Source organism: Pyrgilauda ruficollis, unplaced genomic scaffold (assembly GCF_017590135.1).
Source record: "Pyrgilauda ruficollis isolate IOZ18807 unplaced genomic scaffold, ASM1759013v1 scaffold15, whole genome shotgun sequence".
In the NCBI taxonomy this organism is placed as follows: domain Eukaryota; kingdom Metazoa; phylum Chordata; class Aves; order Passeriformes; family Passeridae; genus Pyrgilauda; species Pyrgilauda ruficollis.
The window spans coordinates 15,774,634-15,802,272 of NW_024513654.1; the positions used below are offsets into that span (position 1 = coordinate 15,774,634).

A 27,639-nucleotide genomic window follows, 5' to 3' on the forward strand; every position below is an offset into this window, starting at 1 on the left:
TCTAATTCTTTTATTCCATATTCACCTAGGTAAATCATTCAAGCACTTGAGCAAGCTCAGACTTCTGTAAAGTCTTAAGGACTTCACCCATTTTATTAATGTATAGCTTCATATTTATTTACTTTCAGTAATCCAATTTCTATCATCTCCTGACTATGTCAAGGAAAGCTAAGTTCTACCATTAAAAAGATTTCTCCATAACATTCTGTTTTCCTGCCCTTAAGTGCCTCTCACTAATACACGTGTGTACGTCTGTGCACGTGTATAATGTGGGGTAAGGATCTGGGTGGAATTTCTCCTCTGAAGTTTTAATAGAAATTTCTGTGTACAGTGTATATACAGTGAATGAAGGACATAACATACAGGTACACATATCTACGCATCAGACAATTTTACAGGAATTAATTGTTTAGTTTAAAATGCTAAAATGACTCTCTGAGGATTTATGAGCTAAGAATGCTCAGGGGTTTAGTGTCCTGACATCTCTTTAATTAGCGGTCTCCAAGATCTCACACTAAGAAGATGCTAAGCCAGTGCCTTCTGTCATACCTCAAGAGTATCAGAAGGCTTAGGAGCCACAGAGGAAGATGAATGTATTATATCTGTGAGCTATACAATATGCACGAAGTACATTTTTCTTACTAGTAACAGGTTAGGACTTCTTGCTGCCATTCCTGCTTTGATGGTGATGCGGTTCTAAAAGAAATCCTAAGAAAAAGCCAGCAAAAATGGGTGAGGTAAATAAAGATGCCGTTGAAAAATACTTGGAGAACAATCCCCAGTTTGCCAAGGAGTATTTCGACCGAAAAATGAGACCTGAAGTGGTGGGAAGTATCTTTAACGTGAACCCTGGAGATGTGAAGGAAGGAGTCAGCTTCAAAGACATGTCCCGTCTGGAGGAATGTAACATAATTTTTGAGTTGGTAACAGAAATTCAGGATGAGGCATGTGTTATGGAAAAGATGGTGCACAAGGCCCTGCAGAGGCTGGCACAGCTGCTGGCAGCTGATCGGTGTAGTCTGTTCATGTGTCGTTCCCGAAATGGTACTCCAGAGGTAGCCTCCAGGATTCTTGATATCACTCCAACTTCCAAATATGAGGAGAATTTGGTGAAACCAGAAAATGAGACTGTTTTTCCTCTGGACACGGGGATAGTGGGATGGGTTGCTCATACCAAGAAGTTTTTTAACATACCTGATGTGACAAAGGTAAGTGACTTTTCTTGGGGAAGGGGGTTCTGTGCATTTGTTTATGCAGCTTCCTGCCCAGGGCTTCATGTAAAAAGTTGTTCTTTAGAAAAATCTCAGAGACAGAAATCCAGACCAATAACATGAGAAAAGCATCAGCAGAGATTGCTTAAAATCCAATAGAACCACAAAAAGTAGCCTAGTTCGGTGTTTTCAGTGTCCCTGTAGTAGTTGTAATGTCAATGACTACAATAGTGGAGGAGAATATTAGATTAATAGAGACTATTAAATACCTGAGTTTCTGCTGAACAAGGCAGGCTTGTATTCTGTTTTCCAGTATGGGCTTGCAAGCTGATACCATTTCATGCTGCCATGCATGCATCTCTGAATCATTTAATTTTCAGCTTTTGTAATGAAGATGTATCCTTATTAGTAAGTGAATGAGGACAGGGGAAGATGATGTCAACATATATGTTCAGCTTTAAGTCAGTGTTTGATTTAAAATAGGTTTGATTTTGAGTATGTCTGTATCCAGGGCTTTTGTTCAAAACCATCTATAGAAGAAAATTATTGAGTCAGAGCTGTTCTGACATTTTTGAAGTTCCTGTTGAATCTGTGCTGAATCACCTTCTTTCTTTAAGGTGCTGATAAGAGTTTATTTATTACATTATTTATTCATTTAATTTAAATATTAATTATTATTATTTATTACAAACATTAATTAAAATGGTGAGTGACCTAACAAAAGTGAAACACGCATGTGTGAGGTCTGCTATAGAAACAGCTCTGAAATACATGGGGACATGTATTTCAAATATGCTTTGAATTTTAAGATTTCCTTAAAAATAACTAACCTTGCATCATCAAAATGCTGGCATCTTCATTTCTTTTTAGTCCTATGTTGAAAATCTGCACATAATCAAATGATACTAAGATAATTATCAAGACAGCAGTATGGATTCTCAGTATTTCCTATACAGTCAATTTAAAATTCCAGATTATTTCAGAGATAGAAACCACTACAGTGTCCTAAGCTCCACGTAAATAATCAAAATATTTATACACTGCAATTAACTGTGTTTTGCAGGAGGTAAACATAAATTAATATCTTTTGTCATGCTAAAAGTTATAAAGGACTACTTTTAAAGCTCAGAAACATATGAATATTTATATATAGGAAAATAACATTGCAATATACAGTAAACTGCCTCAGATGTAAGTAGGAATCACAGGGGCTAACAGAAGACTGTCTGATTTGAGAAAACCATCAGTTCATTTTCAACTGCCCACTAATATCCTTTCTTCAATGGCTGCTGTTCTGACAAGAAGTGTCTGATTTATTGCCTCTTATCATCACGTGGGGAGATTGGAGGATGAGCCGTCCAAGTTCATAAGACTGATTACGTGAGAAAAGATCAGAAGGATCAGGGAAGATGTGCCTCCTATCAGACACTGCACCTCTTCTTAATATCATTATGTCAGAGGTGCCCAGAGCAGGGCTAAACAAATATTTTTGTGTTTGCAATAGGATTTGTTCAAAATTTTGTGACAAGTGTTATTTATACATGCTTAAGTAAGAGAACTTTTCTGTCCATCCAATCCTGCTAGGTGTTTTGTGCTCAGAAATTGATTTATGTCAGCTGAGTATCTGTTATTATTCAATCATTCTAAGGTAATCTTTACTTAGGCACTCATTTACTCTCTTAGGATTACTGAGGTCTATGCCATTAGGCACACATTTAAAAATGCAATTCAACTATGGTGCCATTCATCTAAATTTGGTAACTACATATCATCAGAATATTGACAGTTTATTACATAATTGTAAAACTCCCAGAGACTTCTGTGGAACCAATGTTTGATATTTAAAATCAACCCTAAAGATCTCAAAAATGTCAGGATTTTCGTTCTTTGTGTACAAAAAGTCAATGTCCAAGTTCATACTCCTCACACAAGCAGAGGTCCCAATTATGTCACCAGAATCTTTATCTCCATAGCAAACCCAGAACTGCAGCCACTGCAGTCACTAATGTTTAAAGCACATAATTAGTCCATGGCAGCAGAAATATGCAGCCACTGAAGTCTTTATCACATTTTAGAAAGGATAATTATTTTTCAGTTCTACATATACGCTTCAGTCAAACAAGATTGTCTGCTACCCAAATTATGAACAAAAAGTGACAGGAAGAATTAAGCCAGAGAAGAATTTTTCCCCTAGTGCCTTGTCAGAATACAAAATGCACAATGATTACTTCTAGTTGGCTATAGTACTTTAAAAATGTTATTTCTATCCACTTTTTACTGTTGACACAGTCCATATCCAAACAGCATAGTGTTTTTTAAGTCTTAAGTACATGACAACATTGACAAACGCATGATGTGACATTTTCAGGCTTCAACCATTACCCCTTTATAACAAAAGTAAATGCAATAAAAGATCACAACAGCAATAAATCATTGCAAAATAAATTACTCCACTTTTAGTGCCTGGTAACCAATTCTTTAGGGATTATCTCCTTCTAACTGGAAAGGTACCAATAAACGTGAGGAAGCTCCTCATCCTGACTAATGCTCCAGAAAAGAAAAGCGGAGGAAAAGATACAGACCTTCGATAATTAACTTAGTAGTCAGTCTCCTCCCCACAAGATTATGGACCTGTTGACTGTAAGAGATAATAGTGTTTAATCCTGGATTTAATAGTTGTGAGAAACGGGAGGCCAGGCAGGACCAATACCCTAATAATTTGTCTCACATTATTCACAGTGTATAGCAGATTATGTGCCTCAAATATTGCAAAGTAAAATAATAGGCTACAAAAATTGGGCATGTCCATTAATATTCTTTTAACAGCAACTGATAACACAAACAACATTATAAAGGAGAGTACAATTACCTTACATTTTTCTCCAAGTCATTATTTCCAAATAAAACTAAGAACTAAAAAATACTTCTACAAGGAGTATGTCTTTTTTGGGGAATCAAAATCTCACATTCTCAGCTTGTAAGAGCCAATAATAAAGACTTTATATATTTGCTCTAATCCATAACCTATTTCAATTATTGCACTGTTCCTTTCAACTCAAAGGTATTTGAAAACAAGGATTTAATTAAGGACTGGAAACTCAAGAAATAATATTATTTGTTTTAGTTGAGTATAAAATTATAAAAATGGTGGGAAAATGCTTCAAAAGAAATGAAGGCTTTTGGATTAGATCCATAAAGGGGCTGAAATATTTTGATGTTGAAATAACTAGCCCTCATTTTTAGAGGTCTTGCACTGGAATTCACAACCCCTAGTGAAGTGAAGAAACAAGAGACCATGGGAGATTCCAACTCAAATTAGGCAGCCAGAAGAGTGATTGTTGTGGCACCCAATCTAACCACTGGACACCTATGGTACAGATCAACTTAAACACATCTTCAAGTTGCAAGCACTGGTGTCATCCCTTTGTAAGCTGATCCAGCTTCAGAACAGCAGCTCTACACTTTAACCCAAGAGTGGGAGAGACTTTAATTCCAGGCCTGTCTAAACTGACAGGAGTGTCAGATTAATGTGGATGTTCTGGTCCCCAGACTCCAGGCTGTCTGAGATAGCTTTTTGCATGGCAAGAATATGCACTGTAAATGTCTGCTCCTCCATTTTATTTTATCTTGACAATCAACACCAGATTGTTAGAAACTCATACTCAACAAATATTAACTGGAAAAATGGAAACACATTCCAATCTACTATAATGGCAAAGATTTAGTCAATTTACCAAAAAATATTTTAATACGGGAATGAATTCCTATTCATTGTTTCTTCCAGAAGAAAACCCCAACCAATTCTTTCCTTTATTTACTATTCTAACAGGAAAGTTTCCAAAACTGAAGAAAAAAGTACATTACAACTTAAAATTAAAAGTTCCCTTTTATGTAATTTTCTTGTTTCATGTAAAAAAGCACTTAATATAATACAAATCCAATTTTAATAAGTTGCAAAATAGTCACTATATGTGGCAAATAACAAGCAGGCATTTCAGTGATATAACTCCAGTCATGTTGACAATAACAAAGTGAATTTGTTCTGTATTGCTAGTAAGTTACATCTTAAAATGAATTTACATCCCTGACAATACATAATTTTTGGAATGTGGCCTAAGAAAGGGCCAGGTAGATGGTAGTATGGGCTTTTTATTTTCTATTCATACTCAGTTATATAATTATGAAACAAAGACATGTGAGATGAAATTAGGCTAAGTAAGAGATGAAACATTATAGCATATTAATACCACCTATAAAGTGTTAAAATTTTGAGAAATTTGAGCCAATGCAAGACAATCAGTGGAAGAACAAAAGATCAGGAAGAGAAGAAAATACTGTAGAATTACCAGAAAGAAAACAAAAGAAAACAAAAGAAAAAAAATAAAAAAAGAGTGCAGACTGAGCTCATCTATCCAACACAAAACTTCCCACCCAATAGGAGCAAAATAGTCGTAACTGCAAGGGGTCACAGTAACCCCTTCTTCCTCTGTGCTTTACAAGGGGAAAGAGGTGGAGGAAAACAGGGATCTGCTATCTTGGCCCCTTCTCCTCACCTGCAGGATTAAGTCTTATCCCTTGTGTGTGGGGTCACTTCAGCTGCAGCCAGCAATGCAGGGAGGAGTGGCTGCAAAGGTGCCTGGCAGAAAAGGACCTGGGGGCGCTGATCGGCAGCAGCGAACACCAGCCAGCAGTGCTCAGGTGGGCAAGAAGGCCAAGGGCTTCCTGGCTTGGATCAGAAACAGTGTGGCCAGCAGGACTGGGGCAGAGATTGCTGCCCTGTACCAAGCACTGGTGAGGCTACACATTGAATCCTGTGTGCAGTTGTGGGCACCTCACTACAAGAAACATATTGAGGTGCTGGAGCATCTCCAGAGCAAGGTGACAAAGTTGAAGGAGGATCTGGAACACAAGTCCCGTGAGGAGTGGCTGAAATAGCTGGGGGTGTTGAGCCTGGAGAAAAGCAGGCTTAGAGGGGCCTTATCAATGTCTACAAATCCCTGAAAGGTGGGGGTCAGCCTCTTCTCCCAACTAACAAATAATAGGATAACAGGAAGTGGCCTCAAGTTGTGCCGGGAGATGTTCGGATGGGATATTAGGAAACATTCCTCCATCAAAAGGGCTGTGCTAGCTAGGTTCTGGTGCTGCCTTCCTGCAAATCCAGGATATGTTGCATATCTTAGGGCCTATTTAAAGAACTGATCATTGTATAGTAAATGGCTTGGAATCTCAACATTAAATGGAGCTAGTAGGAAATGCCTGCAAATGTACTACAGTTAGGGAGTTAGCAGCAGATTTCCTTTCCATGATTTCTCTTTTAAAGCCTATTTTGTGATTTAACTGAGAGCTGAATGTTCAAAACAGTGTTCTAAAAGATAGTTTTATTCATAAGATTAGGATCAAGTAGACTAAGTGTCCAAATTCATATAGTCATGGAAGCACGAAGATGTTCTTCTGGCTCTGGTACTGCAGACCACATTTCTTGCTTATTCATCTATGAACATGATTTCTTAGATATTGTGAAGAGTGGTTTTCTTTGGGAAAAAGAAAGCGCTTATGCTTCCAAGAGAAAATATTTTTACAGCTCTCTTGGAAACAAAGGCTTCAAAACTCCTAGAAAGGTTCCAAAACTCCTATATAAAATATCCAGTAGTGAAAAGCCTAAATCTAAGCACAATGTTTTGCTCATATATGCAAATCACGGGAGACAGGAGAATTTGTATGTGCTGTGGGAATGCTGCCAATTCATTACAACATATTTTTATCTTTCTGCTTCACACTATCTAGGCACAGGATGGCTTGTGGTTACTAAACTTTCTGTTTATTAACAGAGACTTGTATTAAAATGTTTCTATCCTTTGCAAAAATTTCACGACCAGTGCTTCTTCTGAACACTTCTGATTACCACTGCTTGTACCTTAATTCTGGCATTATTAAAGAAAGTAAGACACGGCAGCTGAATCCTGCTGATTCAGATAATTTAGTGTCTACAGATCCCTTTGAAGTATCCAGAAATCCAGGAGTGTCTGAAATGTTTATTTATTCCTTCACAGCAGAATACAGTACCCTAAACCCAGGAACCTGGGTCTCACCAGGAACGCTAGATGCTCTTAGTGACACAGAGGGACTTCAAGACAGGGTCAAGTTACCTGTCTAATTTACTGGGATTTCAATGGCTGAGACAGTCAGAAGTGCAAAACCCAAAGCTCAATACCACACCCAAGTCCAGAATGGTTTTGTCAGTAGCTAATAAATCCCACAGAAAACCGAATATTTCCATGTAATAATATACTTGTTTAGCAGGCTACAGAACAGTATTTGATTCTCACACAGAAGAGACAGATTGCCTGGCATTTTCTCTGGATGTCTGTTACAGGAGATGCTCCTATGCCTTTCTCTGAGAAAAAGAGAAAACTCAGGGAGTTTGCTGGAAACAGAGAAAGCGTCCCATTTTCACATGGTCAATATATTCAAAAGTGGCTTCACTTTCCTAAATAGAGCCTGATACATTGAATGAGATTTATGGGGATGACACAGACTGTCCTTAAGGGAATAAATTCTCTGTAAGAGAGCCCAGGGCATAAATACAATATTTAAGAGTTACTTCCAGACATTTAATTTGTTTCACTGAAATGCAGCCCTAGAAGGAAATATAAAATGCAAACATAACAGATGGACTGCCTAAAGACTATGAAAAACAAGGAAAAAGCCCAAACCCTTATATTTTGATGACATAATAAAATTCTGTCTTTCTTGTTAGAGTTGTATATGCTATAACTCAACCTATACTAGAAACAATTGCTAGAGGGAAGTAGGGCAAAAGAAAATTAAAAGGAAAAATCTAAATAATAGACAAACAATTTTAATTCTGCCATTTCCAAGCATTGTCATGCTTGATTTTATATCCTAGAAAATGCTTATTTGTTTGGGGTTTTCTTTAAACAGCTTTATGTATAATCTATGAAAGCTGAAGTTCCATTATGTGGCACCCTGCAGCATTCTCCAGCCTATCAGCAAGGAAGACCCCTTGGGATGCACCACGCAGATGCCAGCTGCCTAAGCTGAGGCAGTAAGGAATGGCAGCAGTGTCTGCCAGCTCTGAGCATAGACATTCAGTATAAGTGAGTTAGTTGAGTGCTCATCTCTGAGGAAGTTTGAGTACTGACATGTTAGCAGTGAAATGTGAGGGGATGGAAAAGGCTCTGTGAAGACAGAGTCTGGCTACTTTAGCTGCTTAGTAGAACCACGGCATTTCAATATAAATATATTAACAGATTTCAAACCTCCAACTCATAACTCACCTCATTCAGATGTATTTTCTTAATAACATAACAAAACATAACAACCCTTGACAAACAGATTTCCCTGAAAATGTTTAAATCCCTTTTTTATTAAAGAGAACACTAAAGCCTTTGAAGAAAACACCAAGATTTTTTTGGATATGAGGAAATAAAACAGTTATCCGTGAAGCATGAACTAGCTTCTCAATATTTTTACATTAAAAAAAAAATTAAATAATCGCTTTCGCTAAACCTTCCTCAGCATTTGGTTTTGAGGATGAAAATATAAATACAGAGTATTGAGTTGTGGCTCATTCATTAGTCACATAGCCTTATTCCCACTAGATCACACACTCAAGAAAAGCAGCTCTGGTCCTATATCCTATACCTACATCCATCTCCTTTCACCTAGAGAGCCTGTAGAGCTGGGAGCAACAGGGAGGGGAGTGTGTCAGACAGGAAGGAATAAGAGACAGGCTATCTAGGTGAATACTACTGGGGATGCTTCTCTGCCATAAGTATTTTATCTAGGACAGGAGGTGCTTTTAAATATTGTATGAGGGAAATGCATAATGAATTTTATTTACTGAAATAATTAAATAAAAATAAATATTAACATAGTTATGAAGTAGTTCTCTAAAACGCAAGCCATATATATTAGATTCCCAGGTAGTCACAAGATCATATATTTCCCATATTTTTAATTCCTCAGCATTATAATAAAGACCTGCACAAAACTTGGTTTCAGAAGCTATCTTCATAACCAATGCCTTGGTTAAGCTTGTACGTATAACTCTGCAAGATCAAGTTAAGTAATGATAGTGGGTTTTTTCAAGTATAAACCTACTGCACAGTGAAACAGTGCTCACAGCATTGTAAACATCAGTTACCAAATAAAATGATCATTTGCTCTTGGCATGGTAATTGTTGTGCATTTAACTTGTGATTTTTTCCCCTTCTCTTTCAGAACAACCATTTTTCTGACTTCATGGACAAAAAAACTGGTTATAAAACAGTCAATATGTTGGCAACTGCAATTACACAGGGTAAAGAGGTGCTTGCTGTTGTGATGGCACTCAACAAAATTAATGCCCCTGAGTTCTCAAAAGAGGATGAAGAGGTAAAATGTCACACAATAACACAGTTTTTAGTTCAACAAGTAGTTTGAGTGACTGTATATCTTAATTTAATACTTTTGTTTTATTTTTGATCTTTGTCATTTTTAGGTGTTTAAAAAATACCTCAACTTTATATCTTTGATGATAAGAAATAATCATACGTCATATCTCCACAATATCGAATCACGAAAAAGCCAGGTATAGAAGCATTTTTTAATAAAAATACTTCATTTTTCTCTGAAACAATTATCATTCCCACCATTTTATATTCTTGCAATCTTATTGAAGTAAGGATACAATCTATTTATTCTTTTTAAAATTTGTTAACAGTTATGAACCTTATAACTTCATTTTTGAATGCCTAGGATTCATATGTTTATGTTTTCTTACTGTTCTGAAGATTATCTTCTTTCTCTTTTGTTGTAAATAGATGCTTTTGTGGTCTGCCAACAAAGTATTTGAAGAGCTAACAGATATAGAACGACAGTTTCATAAAGCACTGTATACTATTCGAATGTATTTGAATTGTGAAAGATACTCTGTTGGTCTGCTGGACATGACTAAAGAGAAGGTAAAAACTATTTTTCCAACTTGCTAGGAACTCCTAACATGAAGTCTCCAAGACACAAAGTTCCCATGCTTTCTAACTCAATGGGATAATTTATTTAAAATCTAACAATGTTACAAAGATTACATGCAAAATATAAATATGGCAAAGGATACAACCAAAATAAACATAAAGGCCAATTCTGAAATAATTTTTCATATTCATAATTCCATGCAAGAAAGGGTAGGCATGCAGGCCTGATTATTGCTTTAGAAATATCTGCTAAAAAGACAATTAAGCTGTACAACTATTTAGGGATAAGATTAGCCTGCAATTTGCTGGCAAACATTTCTTGTCTGGAATATAATGACCATAGTAAACTAAGCAGAAATAAAAATTAAACTGTAATTCACAGATGTGATGTTACCTATGAACACAGAACTGACTTGTTTTCCCTTTTTCCCTGTGTATCATTTTCTCAGGAGTTCTATGACGAGTGGCCAATCCGGCTGGGGGAGGCAGAGCCTTACAAAGGCCCCAAGACACCTGATGGACGAGTGAGAATATTAATTTTTCTTTTTATGAATCTTAAGTTTGATATTGAAGTTCTACAAGTCACCTAGATGTTTTTATATTTTTATGTAGGAAGTCAACTTTTATAAGATTATTGACTATCTGTTACATGGACAAGAAGAAATCAAAGTCATTCCGTGAGTATTCACTGGCAGGTGGTGAAATGTGTGGTAATTAGACATTGCTGGGATAGAATAGCATGCCTACATTGTAGAAATAAATTAATTTCATTGTCTCTCAAAAGGTCACCTCCAGCAGATCACTGGTGTCTTGTCAGTGGATTGCCAACATATGTGGCTGAAAATGGTCTTGTAAGTTCATAACAAAACTAAAAACTAGCATTTTAAATCTTGCAGTTGTTCTGATTGAACAAAAAAAACCACCAAACCTCCCCATGACCAAAATCCTCTACAAAAATACCATGATGCCTACAGTGCCTTTGGTTACCAGTGAAATCACTTGAATCAGTATTTTGGATGGAGGCAAGGCCTCAGCACAAATGGTGAAAGCAGCAGGATAATTTCCCTCAGATTGTGGTGATATCAGAGGAACAACATGTATGTCTGATGTCACTTTCCAGGTGTGCTAAATGTCACAAAAAATGTCAAAGTAAGAAAATCATCACATGCAAGGTTTTACATTTTTCTTAACTTCCTATATCTTCTTGCATAGATGTATGTAATTCAAAGCAGGATGTATGACACCCATGAGTAATCCTGTAGCATTTTTAATAGAGCCCTTAGTACTCAATTATTTCTTTCTGGAAACCCCCATGCCATTTTGAACTGGAAGTTATTTTCTTAAGCATTATGCTTTTGCACTGTGAGACACTGAGGGACTTTGCTACAAACATTCCAAAATTATGTCTGTTAGAATAACCACATCTAATTTAAGAGAAACAGTTTTAGTTTCTGTAGCTAGCTAGGATGCTCACTATTGTTAGCTTAGAAAATAAATATTCCTTTTAAAAATATTAGACCAAGTTTTGATGCACATTATATTCCATTTCAACAATGTGTCATTTTCTATATGCTGCAGATTTGTAACATGATGAATGCACCAGCAGATGAATACTTCACATTTCAGGTAAATTCAGTAATGTTAATAATTATAAATTTTGTAGAAAAGTATTCTAGTGCTTGCCACTAATTGGTTATACATTGATTGCATAAATAATTTCTCATTTGATTGTGATGCACAAAAAAAGAAATTTTTGTTTCATTGCTTTTGTCCATAGTTATATTATTACTTTCAAAGAAATATACATTTTCTGGTTTTTGGTTTTCCTACAGAAAGGACCAGTGGACGAATCAGGATGGGTTATCAAAAACGTTTTGTCATTGCCTATTGTCAACAAAAAAGAAGAAATTGTGGGAGTTGCAACATTTTACAATAGGAAAGATGGAAAACCTTTTGACGAGTATGATGAACAGATCACTGAAGTAAGCTTAATAGGATTAGAGGGTTTGAGGAGCTATGTGATATTAAAAAAATATTGTAGTAAAAAGTCATTTTTATATGTCAAAAATTTTTCAAATAGGCCATACTAACATCTAGCCAAGTGTCTATCTTCTTCACAATGCAGTTTCTTAAGAATCTGAGATTTTACCTCGCTTTATAAAACTGAAAATTTTTGAGTGATCATTTATATTCCAGCAATAAACAAAACTTGCTTATAATTTTACTTTTAATCTCTTCACTTTTTAATGATGGTCAACATCTCCTAAGTAGCAGTGGGTAAGCAGGTATGGTGTGCTGCTTGCCAGTGGATGCCAAGCCTGTGACCACGGGAGTTCACAGAGCATTCATAATCGCATGCACTCAGGCAAGATAAGATGCTACACAGTGTAGCCAAGTCCACCCACTTGACTTAAGCTTCATAAGCCTCAAAGTCCTGTATATAAAATGGGAATATTAATTACTTAATGTGCCAAATGCCATTAGAAGCTGTGAGTGCTAACTGGCTGAAAGAAGATAAAGGCCTATAACAAGTAGAGTGGCACCTTGCTTTTCAAAGGACACTAACAGAAATGGGACTTTAAGAAAACTAAGTTCAAAATTTCAGCTTCATTCTGTTGTCATGGCATCATCTCTGCTTTACTTGACTTTGTTGCAGACTCTCACACAGTTCCTGGGTTGGTCTGTTTTAAATACTGACACTTATGACAAAATGAACAAACTTGAAAACAGGAAAGACATTGCTCAGGAAATGCTTATGTACCAGACAAAGGCCACCCCTGCTGAAGTGGAATCTATCCTGGTAAGTTTCTGTCCACAGCCACAAAATGAAAATAGGAAACTTACTACACAAAACCTGTATTTTCTTACTCTTTCTCATTTTCAGAAATACAAGGAGAAATTGAATGCAAAAAGTTTAGAAGAATGTGACCAAAAGGATCTCATCAGGATTTTGGTAAGTCATTAAACTGAAAATTCAGGTGGTGTATTTATATCACAGAGTAATGTGTCCTCATCATAGAAAAGGTTGTGTATGGCAAAATCCTGATGAATACAATCAATGTTAGTTGATCTAACATTGTTCCACAGGCTAAACGGAATTGATTTAGTAACACATCCTCAACCTCTTCTCCCCTTTGTGCAGCCCCCACTGCTACTCACGGGGAAGCATTCTGTCCCAAATGTATATCAACACACTTGGACAGTCAGAGTTACACAGACATTTTTATATTAATTAACATTTAAAGTGTTAAATTTCTTAAAATATTCATAGGGAAAATGCTGTATCTATAAATGCATTTAATTCTGAAAATAAAAAAAGGATATTGTGGTGAGGCCACTTTCATTGTAGGTAAGAGAACATAGGTAGGAGTGTCCAGTGGAACAAACTTACTTTCAGATTATTTTTTCCTGCATTTCCATAAGTAGAGAAGTCTAAAGACAGTGACCTGTGACTCCACAGTGACAAAACAGATTTGACCTAATGAGTCCTCTGCTCTACTACTCTGCTACTACTAAAACAAAAATGAGTTTGTAGTGCAGTCCTCTGTCTGCCTTAGTATTTCAATCTAGAAAGGCATTGTCTTTGGAAGAAAGCTCCTATTTTTGCCTATTTAGTGCACTTCAGCATTCCTGGAGCACATGAATTGGCCTACTTATCTGAAAAAACCTCAAATTCAGAGTAAAGACGTGCTCTGAATGAAAACACTGAATGAATTTCCACTGCTAATGGATCAAAACAGAGCTAGGCTGAAGAAAAAAGGTCAAAACACACACAAATCTCTTGACTTCCAGTACCAACCACTTCACATATTTCCTCCTATTATACCACATTTGCTAATGTACACATAGCCACAGGGAAAAGATCTCATTAAACTCTTTTTAGTTATGTATATGTGCATGCTGGAATGCATTGGTGTTAATGTTTTACTTGCTTCTACACAACAGATGCTCACACAGCTTGCAAGTGATGAAATAAAAAAACACCAACAGACAGTGTGTAGCTTCACATGCCTTTTAAAGGAAATTTAATTTAGCAGCATGAAAATCTTCAAAAAATAATAGACATTATAAAATTTCTCCATGGGTAGGGCAAAATCTGATTATTATGATACAGGCTCTAAATTTAAAAGCATAATACTGGTATGAATTTTTAAATCTACAAAGACCAATTTGTTCTTTCAACATTGTGGAGTCACAAATTCAAAGGTCTAATATCTTCTGCACTGCCAAGGCTACATGCAAGTGCTTTATCCTATTATAAGACCTGGAATCCCAGATAACTAATAGGATAAAGCAGGTGTTTCTAGATCTGATGATTCACCAAGTAATGGGTCTTAAACAACACTGGTCTATGTTTTTTTGTCCTTGATCTCAGATCTGTGTAGATATGAAGGAAAAACCCGGGGAGAAGGAAAGCGATGATCAGCCTTATTTGTTGAAATATATGCATACATTCAGTCGTCTTTTTTCTTTCTCTATAAAGTGAAGATCCTTTATAGACTAATAAAAAGGAAGAGAAATATTGTGGTAATAAAAGCTATTTTTTGTGTTGCATCAGACTTCCTTGAATAATTCTTGTTTGGATTGGAGCACATTCTTTAAAATATGATACTGGTCTCCCTAGGCTTTGAGAGAGATGAAAAGTGTTAGACAACAGTTCACTAACAGCACTATTACCAGTTAGTGCTATTAGTGAACTATTCAGTGTGAATCTGTATCATATATACAAAATAGGCAATTTAATTTGGTTGAGAAAAAGGTGAATGTAGCCTTGAGATCAGGCTAAAAGTGGGAGAATCATAGGATTTTATACCAGGGAAGAGAATTTCCAAGGACCAGGATTTCTAAACTAAGGAAATATTGAGATGGTTGCAACACATTTTGTTGGAATTCAGAGTAGGAATTGCTCAAGGCTTTTATCTACTTATTTTGAGAAGAAAGCCAGCAGTATCATGATTGTATTTCATAATTTAATACACATTAGTTCATACTGACACCTGAGACCTTTGAAGACATAGTAAGCATCCTTGAACAGAATTTCTACTGAAGAAAATTTAAAAAGTTTTTCCAACTTTGTTCTTGACAGAAAACCCCTTGTTTCTGATATTTCCTAATAGAAAGAAGAATTACCTGATCCAAAAGATTTAGAACTGTATGAATTCCGCTTCAGTGACTTCCCTGTTACAGAGCACGGCCTGATAACTTGTGGAATACGACTGTTCTTTGAGATAAATGTTGTTGAAAAATTCAAAGTCCCAGCTGAGGTCTGGTTTATTTTTCTTGTTTATATTTATTTTTAAATAGAAGAAAAATAGCTGGTTTTACATGCTTTAATCTAGAAGCAGGCAATACTAAAATATTAATGGCATAGTTAACAATCTTCCATTCTCAATGAAACATTTACATATTTGTCAGAAAAACATCAAATTAATCCTGAAATGTGTAAGATTAAATCCATATGCATCTATGTAAGAAAAAGTTGCTGTTTCCATGTTTAATTCAATGAAAAACATTTGTTTTCAAAGAACTTGCAAAATTAATTAATTTCATAGTATATTCTAATTATTTAATAGCAATTCCTTTGTTCTGTTTCAATTAACAGCTGTCTGTTCCCTTTTGTTTCCAACAGGTCCTTACAAGATGGATGTACACAGTCAGGAAAGGTTATCGGGATATCACTTACCATAACTGGAGACATGGATTCAATGTGGGACAAACAATGTTTACTCTGCTGATGGTAGTGTTGCTAATATTATCCCCAAATTCATTAACTAGTATTCTTTCAACTCCAGATGGAAAATTCAGGAAGACACACACTCAGAGTTGCCTGTTTTCTTTTACAGACAGGAAAAATAAAGAAATACTATACTGATTTAGAAGCCTTTGCCATGGTTGCTGCTGCTTTCTGCCATGACATTGATCACAGAGGGACCAATAACCTGTATCAAATGAAGTAAGTATAAGTGATCAAAAATGGATATGTACTCCCTTTAGTGGAAAAGAAATTTTAAAATGTCAAAACTTGCAAAAACATAAGGTATCTATGCCATACTCATCTGGCATGAATAAATAATTATGCTATAGAAGATTTCTGTACCAGAGCAATTCAGGCAGCTGAAACACAAAGACAAAATGCAAAGGCAGAATCTTAGAAGCATCTCCTGAAGCTGCAATCCATTTTTAAGACTCTAGCTTTTTAAAACTCTTGCAATGCTTGAATTGCAGCAGACAGAGCCTCATGTGCATGAGGACACAAAGAAATTAGTAAAGTAAATTAAAATCCATAATTGGATTACTTTTTCAAGACAGGGCACAAGCACTTTTCTGGAAAGTGATCCAAGATGTAATATAGACAAGGGCCAGTTTAGAGTGAGACAGAATTTTTTGCTCTGTTTTCCACTGTCTAATTTGACTAGTTCAGTTGTTCTTCCTCACACTGAGTTTCCTGATATAGGTCCTTTCCTGAGGTGTAATCTCCTATGTTATACAAAAGTCTGAGTCAACAAGCTTGAGTTCTACTGCTGGGTCCACAGGCCCAGAAGTTACACATCATGAGGTTCAAGCTTTGCAATTCATGCTGTAATATATTCTGAGAAAACAGTCCAAAGGATTTCTTTGAGATTTTTTTTAACAAACCTTGTTTGTTATGGAAAAAATATTAATTCATTTAAATTTTCCCTTGTATTAAAACATTATGTATCATGGTGAGAGCCACTCTTCTCCTGAGGAGTAAACATCCTACCACTTAGTACTTTATGTGGTCTGTGTGGGCTTGTATCCATGTGCTAGCCAGAGAATACATTTCTCAGAATGTTATATGTATCAGGAGCTTACCATTTTCTGGCTAGTTTCCACCAACCGTATCTCCAGAGTGATTGATCCTACCCCTCTGACCCTGAATCCACTGCTCACATTTCAGCCTTTTCAGCCTGTGTGCTAGAGCAGTGACGCAAAGGGATTTTCTGATTATTCCCAGGGATTCTCCAGGTGACGTAGGAAGGAGAATGACAGATGCTGATTCTTATTCAATGGACTGCCTCTCATCCAAACAAGTTTAAGGGGGGTTGTAGCGGGTTGGGTTTAAATCTTTCCACTGCGGTCTTCCCTAGATGAAAGCCCTCTTCATGAGGTCATATGCAGTAAAGCTATTTATAGAACTCATCAGGCTTTACCACGACAGTCCTAATCACATCAGAAAACAGGGGTGCCATGTAGCAATCCACCTTGGGTTATCTGGGAAACAGAGATATAAAACAAGGGGAAAGGGAGGAAAATACACTTCCAAACATGTAGAACTACCTGAAGCCCATGTAAGTAGGATGCTTCTCCCTTTGTCTCACAACCATAATCTGATGCAGAATTTCCTCTTCTTGAAGCTGAGTCCAATGTCAGGGGAACACTTTAAGACCTGTGGTAAAACAGAACAAACCTGAGCTATCAGGACTTTGCTGTCCATAAAAAGGCAATTTTGGGGGAGTGAAGTAGCCCAAGAGCATTAGAGGAATTAAATTCCATTATATTGTGTGGTGTAAAACCAGCACATTCTGTTACTTGAGATTTAAGCTACAGTTAAGTAGAATCCTAGGGCACACAGCCGGGTCATTACAGATATAAAAGAGTTCAAAAGCCATGCAGCGGAGAATAAACACTAAAAGAGGGATAAAGGCTACTTTTAAGGTACCTAAAAGGAGCATAGATTAAATAAACAGCAAAACTGAACATGCAGGACAAAATGAAGGCATATTTTAAATACCAAAGTTTTTGAGTTTTGAGGCATCTAACAATGACTTTGACTTTAGTGGGCACTGAACACCCAGCGTTCTCCAAGTTCCATCATTGCTCAGCCACAAAAATGAAGTGAAGCAAGTAAGGGTTTTTTCTTTGCATCATACCAATAGCTAATTTATACAGATTACACTATCATACCAATAATATGAAACCTGAATAAAAATTATTGCCTTCAAATTATATATATATATTATACTCTAAATAATTGCTTATTTTTCCACAGGTCAGCTGCTCCCCTCGCAAAGCTTCACGGCTCTTCCATTTTGGAAAGGCATCACCTAGAGTACAGTAAAACCCTGCTGCAAGATGAGGTATGCCATGGACCTTCTGCTCACACCAACCAACACTGAAGATCCAATTAAGTTACAATATTCCAAATTTCACTGGGTCTCATGGATTTATCTAGGTCCACATAAGAAATGCTAAAATTCAGAAGTTTAAGAAAAATTCTTATGCATTTTCCACTTTTAGAGAAACATCAGTGATTCTTTCTGGAACAGATTCACCTCAGATAGGAAAGCTTCTCCTCTGGGCCTCGCTCACACTCTTCAGGTTTTTTCTGTTTGCACAAAACAGCTAATATCGAAACCAAAGCAGAAAATGTTTTATATATATATATATATACACACACACACACAAAATCTTATCACTAAGCGGCTGTGCCTGGTTTATGAGGTCTGAATTCAGCTGCAGGCTCTGGCAGCTGAGGAACAAAAGATGTCCGTGGAGAGGCCCCTTGCCCTCAGGCCAAGACCTGCCCCACACCCTGGCTGGTTAACAGGGCCGGGAATGGCAGCTCCATTACCGCTGTTCCTGCACGGGGCAGCCGTCCCCAGCTGCCCTTCCCCGGCTCGGCTGCCCCTCAGGGCCCTGCTCCTCCGCGGGGCGCCGGCCACCCTGCCCTCAGCGCCAGGCTCTGGCCCGGCTGCTGCAAAGCACACTATTTACACTCTCCGCCAGGTATTTCTGGAGGGTGGCTTAAGAGCAGGGCATGCACATGTGCACCTCTCCATCCCTTGTTTGCCGCAGAAGGGCAGGCACCCACTTCACCCTCATTATCCACTTCTAATCCCTGTGGTGATGCTGTTGCCTGACTTCATGAGGCCACGGGATAAATCCTTACGCTAAGCAGTAGCACTATGTTAATAAAAACCTAGAAGGTTTATGATATGAAAATAAACAAACATTTCCCTTTATTGATGGCGATGTACTTTGTCAAATGTGAGATGCCAGGGACTGACTCCTGCTCTCAGGCAGAGCAGCTGGCAGGACCTCTGGAGGCTCTCACCAGCAGCGTCACTGTGCCCTGGCTCACACAGGCCTGGTATCTCTGCTAAAGAAGGAAATAAAACCAAGACACTTAGAAAAATGCTATATGATGCTCTCATTCCCTTTGCCTGAGGAAAAGGACATTGTACCATGGTAGGTCCCACACACTGCTGCAGGCAATTGTGCCAACCCAGTTTAACAGGAAGAAGAGGGGAACTGGGAAGATTTAAAAAGTCAGGAAAATCAGGTTAATGGAATGTGAATTTTTATTTTTTATCATTATTTTAAGGGCTGTAGTTGGCCAATTTTGTTACCCTATTCTGTGAGACAATCTGTATAGTACAAACCAAAGACAGTGTTATAAAAGGAATTGAAATCCTAAACTTTCCACCTTGCAGAGTTTAAACATCTTCCAGAACCTAAATAAGCGCCAGTATGAAACCGTTCTGCACTTATTTGAAGTTGCAATAATAGCAACTGACTTGGCTTTGTATTTCAAGTAAGTACGAAATTCTGTATAATTTCCTACTGAAAAAATCAGTCCTACTGAATGTATAACTGTAGTTTTTAGTTGTTTATATGCAGCATACAAAGATGTTTATATGCAGACACCAGAGCCCTATTTAACATTGTCGTTGAGTCTAATTCTTGCAAAAACCAAGACATTCTTAGTTTGATTATAAGCTTTCAAATTAGAGAAGGCATGAATGTATATAATACTTAGTAGGTTAATACATTTAGTAGGTGATTCCAATATACTTTTAGTTACAGCAAACACTATATTCCAGAAGTGTGGATTCAGTAGCCTGATTGTAAGGTTGTGTGCATGTGTGACATTTAACATACCATACAACAGATACTCAGAGTAAGCAGAAGCACGCTGAAAATGAAAAAAATCTGTCAGACATCCGCTGATCCCAGTGCTAAATATGCCAAATTTCAAACAATCAATTCTATTCTTAAGTTAGTGAATCAATGTGCTTTAATAATGGGTATATTCTTTAAAGACATGTGGAGACTTTTGTTTTATGACTGGGACAATTTAAAGTCAGAAGACAGGTAAAAATTCAGGAAATTGTTTAATAGCAGTTATTAAGATTTAGAGAAGAGTAATTACATTATTTCATTAATTCAAAGAACAAACTAGAAGATTTAGAAGCAATAGCAAGACAGGCTTATGTTTTTGATAGTTCTTTTCAGTCAGGTCTTAGTAACTCTTAGGATTTTTGATGGGAGGGAGTGGCAGAGCATCTGTTAGTATTTGCTTCACTTTTCCCAATTCAGTATGTTACAGGAGGTAACAAACATGTAAGGCTAAAAATTGAGAATGTCATCCCAAAGAGTTTAATCTGAAGAGGTGGGAAATTGGTTGTTTCTTTGCCAGGAACTCTGACATATTATTTCACATGCCAGTGGTATGTAACAAAATCAAAGTGTCTAGGTTACCTAAAATGTTTGCATTCAACAGCAGGGAAGCATTACTTTGATACTACTATGACTAGGATAGTACTTAGGAAAAGCACAGATATCATTAATATGATTTTATATTTTGTTTTTAATGCAGGAACTCACATTCAGTAATATACACTTTATTGGTTTGTTTTAACAGGAAAAGAACTATGTTTCAAAAGATTGTGGATGCAATTGAAAAAATGGAAACAGAAGAGCAGGCAATTAAGTATATATCTATTGACCCAACGAAAAAAGAAGTCATCATGTAGGTGGTTAATATTTTACTCCTTATTCAATCAATTATCTAGGACTAGATTTTAAAAGAATTTGGGGCCCTAAACATGCAAATTTAGACTTACTGTTATTGTCCAGTGATGAGCACAACCATGATTTTAATTTAGAAACTGATGCCTATAATCTTCTTAAAATGTGCAAAATATTAATTCATTTGGCATCTTAGATTCCTTAAAACCTAGCCCTTTTATTTTTTTATAATCATCCTAGCACTGGATAGTTAGGGTTGGTAGGGACCTCTGGAGATAATCCTGTCCAACCCCTCTCCCAAGGCAGGGTGACCTAGAGCAGATTACACAGGAACTGGTCCAGGCAAGTTTTGAATGTCTCCAGACAGACTCCACAACATCCCTGGGTAGCCTGTTCCAGTGCTCTTCTACCCTTAATGGACATTTGTTCTTCCTCACAGGGAGGTGGAACTTCTTGGGTTTAGTTTATTGCCATTGCTCCTCACCTTGTTGTTGGGCAGCACTGAAAAGAGTCTAGTATCATCTTCCTGACACCCAAAACTATACTCTTGTTTTGGTTTTTGTTTTCAAAGGGCTATGATGATGACTGGATGTGACCTGTCTGCAATAACCAAGCCCTGGGAAGTGCAGAGTAAGGTAGGTACTTTTGAAGTAGAAAATACTGCATTTACTCTCTGTTTCATTGTCCATTTGGTGCATGATCAATTTAAAAAATTAACTTATTATTACTTGATGCATATTTAAGTACCTTTTGCTTCCAGAAAAGAACCTCTACCTTTCTGTCACTGTGAGAGTAGGTGGTCAATGATGTCTCAATCACTCTACAGTTGTCAACCCTTCTCTACTTGTTCTTCCACTAAAACTGGCTACCCTTAAATATCAATCAATTACTTCTTTGCTAGACAACTTTTGCTACTTTCCAGCTATTTTTTAAGGAGCAGATTTAACAACAGTATGGTTTGAATTGTGTCTATTCTGTAGATCTTGGTGTCATTGCAAAGCAGCTTAAACACACTAAAATACTGTAATACAGAGTGGTACCTGTGTACTTAAGCACTCCAGTATTTATTGACCATCCTGCCGAAGCTCATCACTTAGCATTACAGGAATAAGTTTTAACAAAGCACAATCAAAGTAGAACTGCAAATACTTGTTCTTCTAAGTTATACACATTACAAGTATTACAAGACTCTTATGTTGCTAATATTGCCTTGTTTCTGTTGGCAATAAGCTGTTATTTACTCAGCATACATCAAAATATTGCTAGTGATAATTTTCTGGGAAAAGTCTTAAGTAGACCAGACAGCGTATGCAGGTTTTTTCACATTTTTTGGAAAGGCTTGTTTTATTTATTTAAATGTACTATTTTCTGCTGACAATTCCACTGAATTGTACCTCTTCAGGTTGCTCTCATGGTCGCAAATGAATTCTGGGAGCAAGGTGACTTGGAACGAACTGTGCTACAGCAACAACCCATTGTAAGTACTAAATAATTTCACTGTGTTAAGCAATATTAACTGTTATTAAAACATTGACTAAATGATGAACCATGATGCTTATGAGATCACTATACTAAAAAGCACGATATCTACATATTCTAAATTACTGCTCTTTTGTTCTAGCCTATGATGGACAGAAACAAAGGAGATGAACTACCTAAGCTGCAAGTTGGTTTCATAGACTTTGTGTGTACATTCGTGTACAAGGTAAGAATTTTCTTTTGTTTTCCTGTTCCAGCAGTTTTGATGGCACAATTAGTGATAAGATGTTGCAGTAAAAAATTCTAGACAGCAGCAGTACTCTTGGTCACAGGGTGAACCACTATCATAACCACCATAATTTTCAGTATTTTGTTACTTCAAAGAATTTTTCCCATAGAATAAATTTAAGAGATGTGAAGCAAATTCATAGAGGAGGAAGACCCAGTGAAACTTCAGGGTGCTGAGGATTTGTTACTGCCTGGAAAGACTGAGTTACAAAGTCCAGCTTGATTCTTCCTAGTCCCATTTAATATAAGCAAGCAATGTGGACAGTCACAGAAAGCAGTTAATAACACAGCAAAAGAAATAGGAATATGTAATATTTGGGACATAGATATGCTGTTTCTTCTATAAGGCACTGAAATGTATACATTCTTAATCCCTGTCTAGTTTTTAATATTATCCAAAAATGCCAGGCAAAAATGTGATGTGATTTTTTAACATCTTCAGAAATATCCTCATCTGCTTGGCATATATTACAGGATAACAGACTTTTAAATTGTATCCTGATACTGATAATCATATGATAAAATATCATGTATCACAATTGTATTATATGAATCAGGCTATCATGTGTAGGATTAGGGAAGATATTAAAATGTGCAACATATAATTACAATATTTTCCTAACAGACTATGTGCACAATAGGGCATTATTATCCCAACACAATATTTCCAACAATATGCCTTGGAATTAGATGTAATAGAAAAATTAAATGTTTTCTCAACAGTCTTTCCACAATTTCAGACTTAACAATTAACCAGTGCTTACAAATTTCTAATTTACTAATTTCAATTGCTTGTACAGGAATTCTCAAGGTTTCACAAGGAAATTACACCTATGTTTGATGGTCTTCAAAACAACAGAGTTGAATGGAAAACACGAGCTGATGAATATGAAGAGAAGATGAAAGCCATTGAGGAACAAAAGAAAAAGGAAGAAGAAGCAGCTGCCCAAAAAGGTTAAGTAACTTCTTAAGTTTTCATTTACACATATTTTTATGGTAGTCAACATATTCTCTCTTTCTCTCTCAAATTCACACATGCAGTGCAGTTGTGCAATATAAACTTTATGCTAATGGTATGCAAGTTCTGAATTAGCCAAATTAGGTTTATCTTTACTTGAAAGAGAAGTAACCTTTAAAGACTACACAAATCCAGTACACTGACCTCATTTTCTGAACTGCAGAATTATATAATATGACCACCAAAAATGTGAAGGGAATGTAACATTTCTTCTACCTAAAGACTTAAAATTGAATGTAATTAAACCCTTGCTTATCTTAAATACAAGACATGTATCAAAATTCTGCATGGCATCAGCCCCAAATGTATTCAGATACTTTGTTTCAGTTGAAAATGAAAAACATAAGGGAACAGAGTATGCATTTGGAACATAAAAAAACAGTGACAATGCCCACTTCTCTTCCAAGTTTAAGATAAAGCTTTTGGCTCTAGTTCCCTACCATCAGTTTCTTGCCTGAAATACATTCTCTTGTATAACAACTCAACATTAATCTTCCAAAGACAGACCAAGTCCTAAAACTGGAAGCATGGTTCTGCATAGCATAACCTAGAAGAGAATCTGATTTTATAGGAACTTGAAAGCAGTCACTCAAGTGTAAGAGTGAAATGAGTCAGTTACTTTTATTCTTTCTATTGCACGTGGAGCAGCAGTCTACAGCTCTTTTCAGTCATTGAGATGACTGAAAAGGTTCAAAGATGAAAAAAAACCATGTGTGATTAAAACAGTGATATATGGTCAGCTAGTTTGAAGAAGAAAAGTTCGTTTACTCTGTGCTTCACACATCTTTAAAACATAAAACTGTACTGAATAATTTATTTGTTAATCAGTATCTGTGGGAAATAGGTGAGTATTCTTCACATTTCACACAAAAGAAGCTATTCAAGGCCACCCATCAAGTTACTGTCAGTGTGTGAAATAGTTATAGGCTCCCACAAAATTGATACTAGGTTGCAATAAAAGTAAATGTAAAAAAAATTCAAAAATTTGTTGCAAAGTGGTTTAAGAAGTACTGTAAGTTACATGTTTTAATCAAAGCAGATTTTTGAAAGAGTTTAATAGAATGAGTCAAATATTTTGGTCTGCTCACACTGTGATACTACTTACACACATTTTCACAGAAATTCCACCCTCCTACTTGCTCCCAAATTTATTTTCAATTACACTTTCTTTTTTTTTTTCTAACATATAATTTTATTTAAGATTCATTTATTGCTGAGAACTAGCTGGTTGTCAGTATGGAAAAAGTACTTTTTCCTTACACTGGAACATAACCATCTTATCTTTACAGAAATACCAGCAAAACAAAACAAAACCTGGGACCTCCTTACACAACTTCAAATCTCCTTATACATTTGCTTTCTCAGCAAAGAATACTACCAAAAAATGTTACCCAAGTCAGATCCAATGCTCCTAAGGATAACCTTCTTAAATAAAAATGAAATAATCAATTTAGGAAGAGTCAGTTATTTCTAGTCTCACTTGGAAGTTAGAACCATCATACACGATTGGTATTTGGAATCACTTCAAGTAATTGAATTAAGAAATGGTTTCCTTAAAGGAAAATAGGAAACCTTAGAGGGGAAAGCGTGGACAGATTGATTTGCAGAACCTAAGGATCTGGTCTTTGCATATCATAACTGGCAACACAAAAAGGAATTATTCTGCATCCTTTAAAAACATGCAATGGAATGAGGCCATGGGCATTTGTGAAGAACAGTTCACATTTGACCCTGTCAAATGAAGGTCATGTAAATATGTGGGTTTGTTAAGTCAGTTCATACAAACAAAGATTTGATACATGCTGAACCATGGTGGTTTCTCTAGAACACACTGACCTGGCTATTCTTAGCCATTCAGTAGACACAAAATAAACATGTTTGCTGAACCACTACAGTGGAAAGTTCAGAACTGAAGTAAAGAAAAATACAGTATTAAACTGAGAAAATCAAATACATAGTTAGTAACATAGTGTTGATTATATCCACAAATTACAGAGGGTAGGACACTGATCATGTGACATGTTTCAATGCAGGTGGAAAGGGTCGAAAATGACCTAAGTACATGGTGATCCACAGCTTTCAAATGTAAGTTTTAATTCTAATATTGGTATCTTACCTTAAGTGAATCTGGAAATGCAGTTTATTACATTGAAAGAATCTGAACTATGACCAATGAACATCTGTGGAATCATTTGAGAGAGAGTAACAGAATCAGTAGCTGTAAATAAAAACATGAGAAGTGTCTCTCTCTCTCTTAATTAGTATTTACAAAGGGATTCATGCAGGGTTGGAAAAAGGTTTATGCAGTTAGGTCAAATTAAAGTTTTTGTATCATCTGCTCCAAAAATAGATTCACGGATTATATCGATTCAAGAGTTTCTTTCTTTTGCATGGCTTGCATACCTCAGTTGTGTATGTGTGGGACAGTCATATATTTTAAATACTGAAACTTTCCAGTAAGAGTGGTTCAGTGTGTGTTTGGTCCCTTGACAAATGTTGCTATCAACTCCTACACTATATACACATATGTATATATAACGTGTCCTTGTTTCTTATTCCAATATCCCAGACAAGCAGTGAAATTTCAGACAGCCAAACATACAAAATATGCATAAAATAAAAGCAGCACTCCATAATAAGGAATTAGAGCAGCTAAAATTAACAGAAAATACTCATTTTACTTTCCTTCCTTGTTTTTTAACAGAAAGTGCTGCTGCAGGTGGTGGAGGTGGTGGTGAAGAAGGAAAATCCAAAACATGTGTGGTTTTGTAATTCTTTGTCTCAGACACTGTACCTGCTACAAGAAAGACATCTAGAAAGAACTTCAATGAGCCCCAGTGGATTTCTGCTTTGCATAGAATAGCATAGATCCATCTCCTCATTCTCTTAAACACTTGCCATTTGTTGGAAATAATTTTTAATGGATTAAAAAACTGTTACAATTAAAAACTGGAAAAAATAATGGTGCAAAATGAGTTAACTGTGTGCTCTAGGCATTTTTTCATGTCACTCAATTTACATAGAGAACTTTTATTAAAATATGTAATTTCTACACACTGTCCAGAAAAAATATAAATAGTTTTGACAGATGCTATATGAAATTACTGAATGAAACCTACAATGTAAAATTCAAACTAAAAATTGCAATATTTGTAACTTGGATATTTAGATTTTTATATTATGTGTATTTCCTTAATCTGTAATTCTGTCATTTTCCTTCATTCTCAATACTATATAAAGTCCTAGAGTAAAACATTTCTTTCATCTTAGGAAGGCACAACACAATTCCCTAGCTCTTATCTATAAAAGGCAGGCCCATGGTACACTGCATTTTTTCCAAAACTACCAATGATAAATCTGTAAATTATAGCCTTTTGATCATATGCAAAGCAGAAGTAAAGCACATCAAAATTCCCAATACCTGTGCTTCTACAACCAAGTAGACAGACTGCACACAAATGAGCTCTTCATGAACCCAGCCTTTGGAACAAGTTCACTCCATACCTTCCACTCGGGAAGCCAGCTCCTCCTGTGGATGGAGGAAGGCAAATGGCCACTATGTTAGACACAGACCTGAGTATTCACTGGAACCAGTTTCAAATCTAAGGATATGGATGTCAAATGCAACTCCTGCAATAGAGAAATTCAAGTCAGACTCAGTCCTGCCACTTTTCCTGCTCCTTTGAGCAAAGCAGATCCATGGTTTTTTTTTCCTCTGAAGGACCTTCCATATCCATATGGAAGGAAGAATGAGTGATTTGCTCATTCAGGCTTTATAAACCTTTCTAAGAATGATCTATGAACAAAGATACTGTGTACATTTATCACTTGAAATTAAAAGAATCCACAAAAAAACTCCAAACACTTACAACATTCTGACTTGTAAATGAACCAA

At 36.3% G+C, this 27,639-nt stretch overlaps 1 protein-coding gene across 3 annotated transcripts; it reads left to right on the plus strand.

Annotated features, from left to right (window-relative positions):
- Positions 1-532: 532 nt before the first annotated feature.
- Positions 533-27,114, plus strand: PDE6C (phosphodiesterase 6C). 3 transcript variants are annotated; one of them, XM_041461395.1, is made up of 23 exons: positions 533-1,208; positions 9,456-9,608; positions 9,715-9,804; positions 10,037-10,177; positions 10,636-10,710; positions 10,799-10,863; positions 10,971-11,037; positions 11,765-11,812; positions 12,019-12,168; positions 12,843-12,986; positions 13,071-13,139; positions 15,304-15,450; positions 15,816-15,923; positions 16,030-16,139; positions 18,198-18,285; positions 19,642-19,742; positions 20,853-20,960; positions 21,531-21,594; positions 22,362-22,436; positions 22,581-22,664; positions 23,527-23,680; positions 24,969-24,971; positions 26,449-27,114. In XM_041461395.1, the coding sequence occupies exons 1-23, from the start codon at positions 729-731 to the stop codon at positions 26,514-26,516; spliced, it is 2,592 nt and encodes an 863-aa protein (XP_041317329.1). In that variant the 5' UTR covers positions 533-728; the 3' UTR covers positions 26,517-27,114. The 3 variants fall into 3 exon arrangements, with proteins under 3 accessions (XP_041317329.1, XP_041317330.1, XP_041317331.1); XM_041461396.1 differs by lacking the exon at positions 24,969-24,971 and having other exon boundaries at positions 26,449-26,516; XM_041461397.1 differs by lacking the exon at positions 24,969-24,971 and having other exon boundaries at positions 26,473-26,516.
- The last annotated feature ends 525 nt before the right edge of the window (positions 27,115-27,639 follow it).